The 13094-nt window shown below is 31.4% G+C and overlaps 1 protein-coding gene across 9 annotated transcripts in view; it reads right to left on the reverse strand.

Annotated features, from left to right (window-relative positions):
- Positions 1 to 13094, reverse strand: part of LOC111418236 (bromodomain-containing protein 3-like) — a 32353-nt gene that overhangs the window by 2078 nt on the left and 17181 nt on the right. For 8 of the 9 annotated variants that reach the window (XM_023050734.2, XM_023050737.2, XM_023050735.2 and 5 more), the window contains 3 exons: positions 9927 to 10003; positions 2980 to 4313; positions 2744 to 2918 (listed from right to left, as the gene is read on the reverse strand). In XM_023050734.2, coding sequence (XP_022906502.2) covers positions 2744 to 2918; positions 2980 to 4313; positions 9927 to 10003 — 1586 coding nt within the window. The remainder of the gene's footprint in view (positions 1 to 2743; positions 2919 to 2979; positions 4314 to 9926; positions 10004 to 13094) is intronic. The other variant, XM_023050733.2, reaches the window with a different exon arrangement.

Consider the following 13094-nt stretch of genomic DNA (forward strand, 5'->3'; position numbering starts at 1 on the left):
AAAAACAGCATACTGTTCAGTGGGAAATTAAAATTTCAAGTTAAAAAAAAATTGTTTTAACAAAAATTGTTCCTGAAACAATTCTAAACAAACTTTGTTAACAAAATTTTTTGAGTTAATCAATAATTAAGGAGATAAGCTCAAAATAATAATTTTTCCGTTTTTCTACATAATTATACTTAGATGTTTAATTAATAGAGATGTAAAATTTTTTTATTAAGATAATTGATTCAAAATCGAAATTGAAACAAGTTTTATTTAAAACATTTTTTGATAAAAACAATAATTATTGGGTTAATTAATTTTGATAGCATACTATTCAGAGGGAAATTAAAATTTCAAGTTAGAAAAAAATTGTATTAACAAACACTGTTCCTGAAATAATTCTAAACAAATTTTGTTAACAAAATTTTTTGATTTAATCAACAATAAGGATATAACCTCAAAAATATTAATTTTTGTAGCATACTATTCAGTGGGAAATTAAAATTTCAAGTTAGAAAAAAATTGTTTTAACAAACACTGTTCCTGCTGCAATTCTTAACAAATATTGTTAACAAATTTTTTTGATTTAATCAATAATTAAGGAGATAACCTCAAAATATTAATTTTCATTTTTATACATAATTACACTTAGACGGTTAATTAATAGAGATGTAAAATTTTGTTATTAAGATAATTGATTCAAAATCGAAATTGAAACAAGTTTTATTTAAAACATTTTTTGATAAAAACAATATTTATTGAGATAATTAATTTTGATAGCATACTATTCAGAGGGAAATTAAAATTTCAAGATAGCAAAAGATTGTATTAACAAACACTGTCCCTGAAGTAATTCTAAACAAATTTTGTTAACAAAATTTTTTGATTTAATCAATAATTAAGGAGATAAGCTCAAAAATATTAATTTTTGTACCATACTATTCAGTGGGAAATTAAAATTTCAAGTTAGAAAAAAATTGTTTTAACAAACACTGTTCCTGCTGCAATTCTTAACAAATATTGTTAACAAATTTTTTTGATTTAATCAATAATTAAGGAGATAACCTCAAAATATTAATTTTCATTTTTATACATAATTACACTTAGACGGTTAATTAATAGAGATGTAAAATTTTGTTATTAAGATAATTGATTCAAAATCGAAATTGAAACAAGTTTTATTTAAAACATTTTTTGATAAAAACAATAATTATTGAGGTAATTAACTTTGATTGCATACTATTCAGAGGGAAATTAAAATTTCAAGATAGCAAAAAATTGTATTAACAAACACTGTCCCTGAAGTAATTCTAAACAAATTTTGTTAACAAAATTTTTTGATTTAATCAATAATTAAGGAGATAAGCTCAAAAATATTAATTTTTGTACCATACTGTTCAGTGGGAAATTAAAATTTCAAGTTAGCAAAAAATTGTATTAACAAACACTGTTCCTGAAGTAATTCTAAACAAATTTTGTTAACAAAATTTTTTCATTTAATCAATAATTAAGGAGATGAGCTCAAAATAATAATTTTTCCGTTTTTCTACATAATTATACTTAGATGCTTAATTAATAGAGATGTAAAATTCTTTTATTAAGATAATTGATTCAAAATCGAAATTGAAACAAGTTTTATTTAAAACATTTTTTGATAAAAACAATAATTATTGAGATAATTAATTTTGATAGCATACTATTCAGAGGGAAATTAAAATTTCAAGATAGCCAAAAATTGTATTAACAAACACTGTTCCTGAAATAATTCTAAACAAATTTTGTTAACAACATTTTTTGATTAAATCAACAATAAGGATATAACCTCAAAAATATTAATTTTTGTAGCATACTATTCAGTGGGAAATTAAAATTTCAAGTTAGAAAAAAATTGTTTTAACAAACACTGTTCCTGCTGCAATTCTTAACAAATATTGATAACAAATTTTTTTGATTTAATCAATAATTAAGGAGATAACCTCAAAATATTAATTTTCATTTTTATACATAATTACACTTAGACGGTTAATTAATAGAGATGTAAAATTTTGTTATTAAGATAATTGATTCAAAATCGAAATTGAAACAAGTTTTATTTAAAACATTTTTTGATAAAAACAACAATTATTGAGATAATTAATTTTGATAGCATACTATTCAGAGGGAAATTAAAATTTCAAGTTAGCAACAAAATGTATTAACAAACACTGTTCCTGAAGTAATTCTAAACAAATTTTGTTAACAACATTTTTTGATTAAATCAACAATAAGGATATAACCTCAAAATTATTAATTTTTGTACCATACTGTTCAGTGGGAAATTAAAATTTCAAGTTAGCAAAAAATTTTATTAACAAACACTGTTCCTGAAGTAATTCTAAACAAATGTTGTTAATAAAAATTTTTGATTTGATCAATAATTAAGAACATATCCTCAAAAAATTTTTTATATATTTTGTATTGAGAAAATTGTTTTAGAATTTAATTTAGAACATCTTTTGTATGAAATTTTCTGCTGAGAACGAGTGGAGGGGGGAAATCGTGTCGTTTCGTTACAAATGTTCCGTGCCCTAATAATTAGAAATAATTGCATAGTTATTTAAATTATATTATATAAACAAACCATGTACATCATATATCATACTACAATAAAATTGAAGACAATTCCTTGATATTATGTTGGCTTCCATACATCAAGTTTTGTTATTGAGCCAAATTACTTTAAATTAAATATTATAACCACACAAATAAAGGAACTTACTGCTTCCCGTTTTCTTCGTTCCTGTTCTCGTAACCGTTGCCTATCCCTTTCTATTTGTCGATCTGAACCGGAACTCTGCGATCCCGGAGAAATGCTACCTTCACCAGGGGATGACCTCAACTCTTCGACTCTTGATGATGGCAAAGGTGCATGTTGTTGCTCGGCAACAGCTCTTCTATAAGCATTGAATTTATAAAATTGAGATGTACTAATTAATCAAAGAACTAGCTACTAACCTAGCTTTTTCCAACGCGTCTTCTTCTTCTTTCTCTCTTCTTCTTTCGTTTTCCACCCGTAATCGTTCCTTTTCTGCTTGCTCCTTTTGTTGCCGCTTAAACTCCAAATTTTCCAAGCGTTGCTTTTCTCGATCGGCTTTCTCCTTCGCCTTATTTTGAAACATTTTAAAACTATCCATCAACGTCTGCTTACTATTACTGCTACTTGACGTGTTATTCTGCGGTGGACTCGGTTGCGCTAAACTCGACCAAGAACTCGCATTCTTTACGTTCGGTTCTTGTTGTTGCTGCTGCTGCTGCTGTTGTTGTTGTTGTTGCTGGTGCTGCTGCTGCACTTGTTTCGGCTTAAATCCGCTAACCGCTCCCGCTTGTTTTTGTTGTTGCTGCTCAGGAGGTGTGTGCTTCCTGTCGATGTTGTGATGATGATGAACGGGATCCGTTAACTCTTCGATTGGTTTAGCGTGTATTAACGGTTCCTTTTTTAAAAGCGGCGCATTATTAAAACTGATAGGATCGAACATCGATGCCATCGACGGCATCCCCAACGGATATCCGCCCAACGATCCCATCCCGTTATTATCCGCGTTGGTCAAGTTGTCGTAGTCGTGTTTAATTCCGAAACCGTTATTATGCGTATGTATTAAATTCGTGGGCGCTGGATTACCGCCGCCCATTGGTAAATTTGGTACCGGTAATTCAGCGTCCATTGGATGATGCATATGCATCAACGTATTCGGTAATAAATTCATTCCCATCAAACCGCCGGGATGATTCGTTTTCATATCTTGTGCTACGACATTCTGTAAAACCATATTATTACTTAAACCACAATTTAAAGTTGAAGACAAAGCTTTCGCAACGATCGCCTGTTGTTGTTGATGATGCTGTTGTTGCAAAACATCTAACGACTCCTGTTTAACCCCATCATGTTCTAAACTGGCCAAAGATTGTTCTAACGGGTCTGTATACGAATTATTATCGTTAAGTAATGCTAGCGGTTTTGGTTTTTCCGATGAAGAAGGCGAAGGCGTTGGTAGATTCACGATGTTTGGGGGCGGTTGTTGCTTTTGGGATAAATTCGCGATAACCGGTTGTTGCGTGACGAGTGTTGATTGTTGTTGGGGTTTGTTGTTGTTATCAGCCGATGATTTTCGTTGGGGAGGTACACCGGTTGACGCGGTCGTCGGTTGTTTTATCGCCGAAACGTTGTTTGGAATGCTGTTGGTGGTGTTGTTATTATTGGCTGTTTGATTTGGCTGCGTTGATGGGTTTGGATTGGGTGTCGACGCCGGTGTTGGTATTGATGATGGTATTGGGGTGATTTGTTGTAGTTTCTGTTTATTAGATTCTTTTAGTAAGAAATTCAATTTTCTTAATAAAAATTATATACGTCATTCGCAATATCCGAATACGCCTCCTAAATTTTTTAACAAAAACGAGTTTTGTTATAGGTAAACTTAAATGATCACAACAATACTAAGATTGCGTTGTGATTATTTAAGCACACAGCGAACTTCTGATTAAAACAATTACTTCATTGGCCGAATTCTGACATGCAAATAACATATAGACTTATGAATAAACAAAGGAAATTGAGGAATATCTAGGAGCATCTACAAGTGTATTTAGTTTTATACCGGGAATTTCATATACATCGCAATATATCAATGCAGTAACTATAATTACTAAACTACTATGTACTTGCACTGTCCTACACAAAATGTAACATAGCTTAATACTCCAGGCATTGGGCACTTTTGCAAAGGAAAAGTTTTGCTTGGAAAAGGTGACGTCCTTATTATAACTGAGTTTCCGTCATTCGGTTAAACCCGAATGTTTCTGGTCCTCGGTTTAGTGTTAGTTCTACTTTTCGTTCAATAAAAAGAAACCACAATCTAACGCTGAATAACAATTACAACTAGAACTAACACTAGACCTAGAGGTAGAAAGTTTCGGGTTTAGCCGTGCGTCTTCAGACCCGAATTTTTCTACTTCTAGGTCTAGTGTTAGTTCTAGTTTTAGATCAATAAAAGTATGCAACATAGTGATATGCTAGCTAGTGCTACCTACCAGCCATATTAAGAGAGGTAGGAACTAGAATCATTTGGGTTTAGCCACACATCTCTAAAGACGGCTAAAGCCGAATGATTCTAGTTCTAATGTGAGTTCTAGCTTTACACCAGCACTGTTACTATGTAGAACTAACACTATATCAAAAACTAGAATCATTTGGGCCGCACGTCAATGTTCCATTAATGAAACAATGTTTCTAGTTCTAGTGTTAGTTATAGTTTTATACTAGCACTGTTACTATGTAGAATTAACATTATACCAAGAACTAGAATCATTTGGGTTTAGCCGCACGTCTCTAAAAACGGCTAAACCCGAATGATTCTAGTTTTAGATATAATGTTAGTTCTAGTTTTACACTTGCACTGTCACTAGAACTAACATTAAACCTAGAACTAGAAACATTCGGGTTTAGCCGTCTTAAGAGACGTACGGCTAAGCCCGAATGATTCTTGTTGTTGGTCTAATATGAGTTCTAGCTGTACACCAGCACTGTTACTATGTAGAACTAACACTATATCAAAAACTAGAATCATTTGGGTTTAGCCGCACGTCTCTAAGGACGGCTAAACCCGAATGATTCTAGTTCTAGATATAATGTTAGTTCTAGTTTTACACTTGCACTGTCACTAGAACTAACATTAAACCTAGAACTAGAAACATTCGGGTTTAGCCGTCTTAAGAGACGTACGGCTAAGCCCGAATGATTCTTGTTGTTGGTCTAATGTGAGTTCTAGCTTTACATCAGCACTGTTACTATGTAGAACTAACACTTTATCAAAAACTAGAATCATTTGGGTTTAGCCGCACGTCTCTAAGGACGGCTAAACCCGAATGATTCTAGTTCTAGATATAATGTTAGTTCTAGTTTTACACTTGCACTGTCACTAGAACTAACATTAAACCTAGAACTAGAAACATTTGGGCTTAGCCGCCTTAAGAGACATACAGCTAAGCCCGAATGATTCTTGTTGTTGGTCTAGTGTTAGTTCTAGTTTTAGTTCATAAAAATATACAACAATCTAGCGCCGCATAACAATAAAAACTAGAACTAACACTAGACCTAGAGGTAGAAAGTTTTGGGTTTAGCCGTGTCTAGTGTTAGTTCTAGTTTTAGATCAATAAAAGTATGCAACATAGTGATATGCTAGCTAGTGCTACCTACCAGCCATATTAAGAGAGGTAGAAACTAGAATCATTTGGGTTTAGCCGCACATCTCTAAAAACGGCTAAAGCCGAATGATTCTAGTTCTAATGTGAGTTCTAGCTTTACACCAGCACTGTTACTATGTAGAACTAACACTATATCAAAAACTAGAATCATTTGGGCCGCACGTCAATGTTCCATTAATGAAACAATGTTTCTAGTTCTAGTGTTAGTTATAGTTTTATACTAGCACTGTTACTATGTAGAATTAACATTATACCAAGAACTAGAATCATTTGGGTTTAGCCGCACGTCTCTAAAAACGGCTAAACCCGAATGATTCTAGTTTTAGATATAATGTTAGTTCTAGTTTTACACTTGCACTGTCACTAGAACTAACATTAAACCTAGAACTAGAAACATTCGGGTTTAGCCGTCTTAAGAGACGTACGGCTAAGCCCGAATGATTCTTGTTGTTGGTCTAATATGAGTTCTAGCTTTACACCAGCACTGTTACTATGTAGAACTAACACTACAGGGTGCCCATTATGTATGGAATATTGTATATATCTTGGCAAGTATCAACTTTATAAAAAAACATTTTATACAAAAGTTGGTTAGTATTTTATTTGCCATAATAAGACACCATTCAATTGTTTTTATTTCAGAAAACAAATGAGCAACGAATAACATGTAATTTTTTTTAAATGGCAATGTACCCTTTTATTAGGCTTATTTGATAGAGATTTCTTTTCTCTTTATGATGACGTAAAATTTTTGTACCCTTACATCAGAAAATTTTTGCATAAAATGTAAAAATTGTTAATTAAGAAAATTTAACCAATAACATTAATCTAGATATCCAAGATCGTCAACTACCTCGAATTATTACCGTAAATTAAATCTACATAGAAAATAAAACAAATAAACTAAAAATTAGTGTAAATGAAAATTATTAAACTTTGAAGACAAAACGAAATTAGCACTAAAATGGTTTTCACGACAATTAATGTTCAAAATGTTCACCATTAACTGCAAGGCAGTGGCCCAATCTATCATAAAAGGCTTGAAAAGAATTTCTTAGCGATCTGGGAGAAATAGCTGCAGCTTCATCTTTTATTCGTTGCTCTAATTCTGTCAGATTTTGAGGTCGGTTTACATAAACTTTAGATTTTAAATATCCCCAGAAGAAGAAATCGCAAGGTGTGAGATCCGTGGCCACTCTACGGGGTATCTAAATATCGGCGTACATCTAAATGATAGTGGGGCGGTGCCCCATCTTGTTGAAACCAAAGATCATCAAGATTTTCTTGGCAAGCTGGGATAATTTGCTGTTGCAATAATTGTACATAACGGTGACCAGTTATAGTACCTCGAATAAAGAAAGGTCCAATTATGTGATCTGCACAAATTCCCACCCATACGTTTAATTTCTGTGGTGTTTGAGTATGATTTTGAATCATCCAATGGGGATTTTTAGCGGCCCAATATCGAGAATTTTGCTTATTTACATTACCATTTAAACAAAACGTAGCGTCGTCAGAGAAAACCATATTATTGAGAAAATTTGGATTGCTGTTGATTCGCTCCATCATAAATTCACAAAATTCAACACGTCGACCGTAGTCATCTTCGGATAATTCTTGCAATAAAGTCGGTTTGTACGGATGTAAATTTTCTGCATGTAATATTTTGTGTATTGAACCTTTACTTAGAGCATGGTTTAAACATTGACGAGTTGAAATGTTTTGATTTTCTTCGATTTCCATGAGAATATCGATCTTTTTAGCTTCATCTGTTGCAGATCTCTGCGGACCAGTCTTTGGCAGATCTTTAACGTTACCAGTTTCCCTAAAACGTTTCGAAGTTTTGCTAACTACTGATTGAGTGATTGGTTCTCGATGTGGATAACGCTCATTGAAAATTTCACATACTTCTAATTGTGTTCGTTTGCGATCCCCATAACCGACCATAATTAAAATTTCTATGCGTTCAGTTTCTGTTAAATGAACCATTTTTCTTTTTTGATCTACCAACTTATTTAAATAAACAAGATTCTGTCACATTCAATAGCTACATTCAATTGTTAGGACAAATAAGATTTCGGATATCTAGATTCATGTTATTGGCAAAATTAACTTAATAAACTGTTTTTACATTTTTTTCAAAAATTTTCTAGTATAAGGGTACTAAAATTTTACGTCATCGTAAAGAGAAAAAAAATCTCTATCAAATGAGCCTAACGAAAGGGTACATTGCCATTTAAAAAAAATTAAATGTTATTCGTTGTTCATTTGTTTTCTGAAATAAAAACAATTGAATGGTGTCTTATTATGGCAAATCAAATATTAAACAACTTTTGTATAAAATGTTTTTTTATAAAGTTGATACCTACCAAGATATATACTATATTCCATACATAATGGGCACCTGTATATCAAAAACTAGAATCATTTGGGTTTAACCGCACGTCTCTAAGGACGGCTAAACCCGAATAATTCTAGTTCTAGATATAATGTTAGTTCTAGTTTTATACTTGCACTGTCACTAGAACTAACATTAAACCTAGAACTAGAAACATTCGGGTTTAGCCGTCTTAAGAGACGTACGGCTAAGCCCGAATGTTTCTTGTTGTTGGTCTAGTGTTAGTTCTAGTTTTAGTTCATAAAAATATACAACAATCTAGCGCAGCATAACAATAAAAACTATAACTAACACTAGAGGTAGAACGTTTCGGGTCTTCAGACGCACGGCTAAATTTTTCAATAAAAGTATGCAACATAGTGCTACCTACTGCCATGTTAAGAGAGGTAGGGCTAATCGGAATGTTTCTAGTTCTAGTGTTAGTCTAGTTTTATTTGTTATTCAGCGCTGGATTGTTGTATATTTTTATTGAGCTATAACGGACACTGCGTTCCGTATTGATCCGTTATATCAAGGTTTTAGTGTAGTGTCAAATTATATTGACATGTTGCATTTTATGTGGGACAAAGATTCCTTATTTCTATGGAAATATATTTTGTATATTGCATCGTAAGTGAAATTCACTGTAAATCTACACAACGAAACAGTGAATACGAAGAATTCACTAAACCCAAAATAAATTGTCGAAAAACGTATTTATTAAATAATTAAACGAAACATTAATATTTTTGAAAACGAAGCGGTCTTGTGTTGAAATAGGGTACATAATAAGATAGGGTAGAGGTTAAACACCGAAATCACAAAAAAAGTAGATGTGTTGAAAACACTTTTAGCGTTACTAACTAAACAAATCAAAACTGTATTAAAACGACGCGATTTTTTGTTAACATAGGCTACATAAACTTTTAAGATTAACTATAAAAATTCAAAATCGGAAATAATAGGGTATGTATTAAACAACAGGACTTCAAACACTATTAACTAAAAAAGTCTAAACTACACCAAAAGTATGATTCGGATTGGAGAGAATTCCACCATAATTCTAGATATAATTTTGATTCCATCTTTATTAAAGTTTCTGGGAAAACTAGAATTACAGTTGAAATTCTTGTTGGATTTGTTTAAATGTTGACGGATTAGTCTTGTTATGATTAGAGAGTTTTTGGAGTAAATTTTAACTCAAACAGACAAAAACCCTTAATCAAGACGTCATATAGGTTAGTCTAAAAAATGTTTAATAATGATAAAAAATTAATAATTTTAATGAAAATAAGTAATGATTTTATAAATGTTAGAAATAACTCACCATTGTCGGATTGTTGGTGGCATTGTTGGCCGGATTTGGAGACTTTTTAACTTTTTTCTTAGGGGGCTTATTGTCACCTACAAAAACCTGTTTTAAGTACACCAGGAACGTTAGATGTGACAAGCGGCCGGAGTGTACGTCTCTGGTGAGGAGTCTCGAAGGCCCAATCGTTTCATTTCCCTTTTTATTTGAAAATAAAAACACCACGGGATGGCGGTGGCAAGACGGACGAAAAGACTATTTACGAAGGTGGAAAGTGTGTGAAATAAAATAACATCTTGATTTTTATATACAAAACATGTATATTATCGAACCAGTGCGATCATAATCTCGGGATAATTATTTACATATATATTTTTGTCATCATCGTCTCGATCCCTACGTACACTTAAGTCAAAAGAAAAAGAAAAGAAAAATAAACTGTGAAATAGAGAAATAAAAAACACAAGCCAGGTTAAAATAGGAATATAATAATATATTTATATGTAATAAAAAAATTCGAGTACATACAAACAAGAATTAACCTCTCATTTTATTTTTAGTAAAAAAATTAACTTGTGCATGTAATTTTTTTTTCAAAAAAAGATTGTTTTACATTCGGTTCATCTTATTTTTACAAGTTTTTTTTATATCTTAGATATTGCCTGAGCACAAACAATGTGAGTGGAAGCCGCAGCATAAACAAAATCGTTACAAATCTTGTTTAAATATTAAATTTTCTATTTTGCTCTTCTATTTAAATCGTTTCAAGTTCGATTTAAGATTTAATCGTTTTTACCGTAACCATACAGTCAACAACAAAAAATACAACAATATACCATTTATTCATGCTAATTTTTGAAGACACCTGATAAAATGTTCTAACCATACCAATCTTTAATGTTATTAATTTTATTTTTGTTTATTCTTATTGTATTTTTTTTTAATTAGAATTAATTAATTAGAGTTAAATACAAAAATAGCCGCCACACACATTGTCTGCTTCAAAAAAATTAGAAATCAATGAAAACGAAAAAAGAATCTTTTAAAAAAATCTTTTTTAACCGTCTGGCCGATAATAATTATGAAAAACTTGATTAATAATAGATTATAATAAATATTCCTACTAAAAAATAATAAAATCGCGCGGTTTCTTTTTTTAAAAGTCTTGCCACTGCCCCCCTTACACATAAAATACAAAATAGCTAACACTGTATGGCCGATGTACGATAGCTGCCGGACTCCACACCATTATGTGCACTCAAGCTTCTCATTATCTTAACATTTTTCTTACATCATTTTAGTTAATTACAAGAAAAACACCCTCCACTCTAAACCAACCTAGTTTTCTTAGCCAACCAATTTTAGAGTGACAAATATCTTTTCAAACAAACAAAATCTACAATTTCTCCTTTTTTTTTACGATTACAACTTTTTCTTAAGCTTTTTCGACCACGCTCGATTTCCTCCTGGTTAAAGGGGAAAACACGGCGGAAGGAGCACCGGGCATTTAAATGCAATTAAAAAATATAAAAAGGAAAACAAAACAAAAGATAGTAATAACTGATAAAAACTCTTAAATACGGGATTTGTGTTTTGTGTAGACGTGAATTCTCTTCGTGTGAGCGTGTGTGTGTATTTATGTGGTAATAAAGATAAAGGTGTTCTTTTAGACTTTCTAAAAACAAATTCATTAAAATTAATAATTATTATATACTTTGTTCAAAACGATTTTTTAAAGCTAAAAATTTCCCAAAAGAACACCATTTGAAACGAACGATTTAAAAGAAATACATTTTTACAACTTACCCCAATTTTTTTTTGTTGGTGTTTTTGGGGTTAAATTTTAAAAGTGTTTCTCATCGTTACGGTTTTTACAAAAAACGTAAAAAAAAAACACTATTCGGTAGTGCACATAAAGTTACTTTTTTTATATTATATGTATAATATATATATATTTTTATTTATAAATCTCGCTTTTTTTGAATGCGCGAAATACACACTTTTCGTGGGGAATAAATTTAAAACAATACTATTTACAAATGTCATTTTTCTTGTTTTACACCATTGAAAATTATTTTGATCAAAGAAAATTAATAGTTTTCTTTTAAATAAATATCTATACTTCATTTTATAATTAAAAGGTGTTGTCATTGTAATGATTTTTCGAAGTCAGACCAAGGTTTTTTGGAGTTGCTTTCCTTAAGAGTGATATCGACGACAAAATGACACAAAGTTCAAAAAGTATAAATTAAAAAATCTTTTAATAGCCTTTGGAGACATTTCTTATTACATCTCTGCATAGTTGGGTAAAGAAACTGTAATTGACAATAATAAAATTAATTAGTAACTATTTAAAAATTCAATGATTACCAGTTCTTCAAAGGAATCAATTTGACTCTTATAACCAGGGATGCCAACCCTACGGAAGTTTCATTAGGTCGATTAAGTTTAGGAAAATTGTGTGTTAATTAGGGAAACAGAGTGACAGCGGTATATGTATTATAACGAAATTTATTGTGAATCTATTAAGCACAACTACATATTAGATAGTGTATGCTGCAGTGGCTCCAAGCTGAACTCGGACAGTAGTTTCTTACTAAAAGAATATTCCAACTAAGCTAGGAAAAAAAAGTAAATTGATATTCCGTAATTTATTAATTGAATATTCCAAAAACAATTTATTCAGTGTAATAAAAAAATAAACGAAAACAGTACAAAAACTAGGCACAAGCGAAACTCGGACAATAACGAATTAAGCGCTAAATTAACCCGTCTATGCCCACAGTTCCAATAATGGGATTTTTCCTCCCACCACGTTTTGTTGTTAGTCACAACCAAATGATGGTGCTGAAAGTGCCAAAGATAGCGGCAATGAAGACTTCTGCAACGACATCAATAGAATGGTCGACAGCTTCATAAAGAAAATTACAACTCAAGGACGGACTTTCATAATTGATGGTAGCGACACTGACGAAGAGTCGAAATAGTGACAACGAACCTTTGTCAGAAATACAAACGAAGTTACCAAAAAAAAACTGGAAAAAAATCCGATCTTATTTCTGAATTCCGAACTTTGAGCAACTGATGCAATCAGCACCCATTCCTTCTAATCCGATGGAATGTTTTGAACTTGTTCTTGATGATAATATTACATCATTTTTGGCAGAAGTAACGACGTTATATGCA

The sequence above is a fragment of the Onthophagus taurus genome, chromosome 3 (genome assembly GCF_036711975.1).
Source record: "Onthophagus taurus isolate NC chromosome 3, IU_Otau_3.0, whole genome shotgun sequence".
Taxonomy (NCBI): domain Eukaryota; kingdom Metazoa; phylum Arthropoda; class Insecta; order Coleoptera; family Scarabaeidae; genus Onthophagus; species Onthophagus taurus.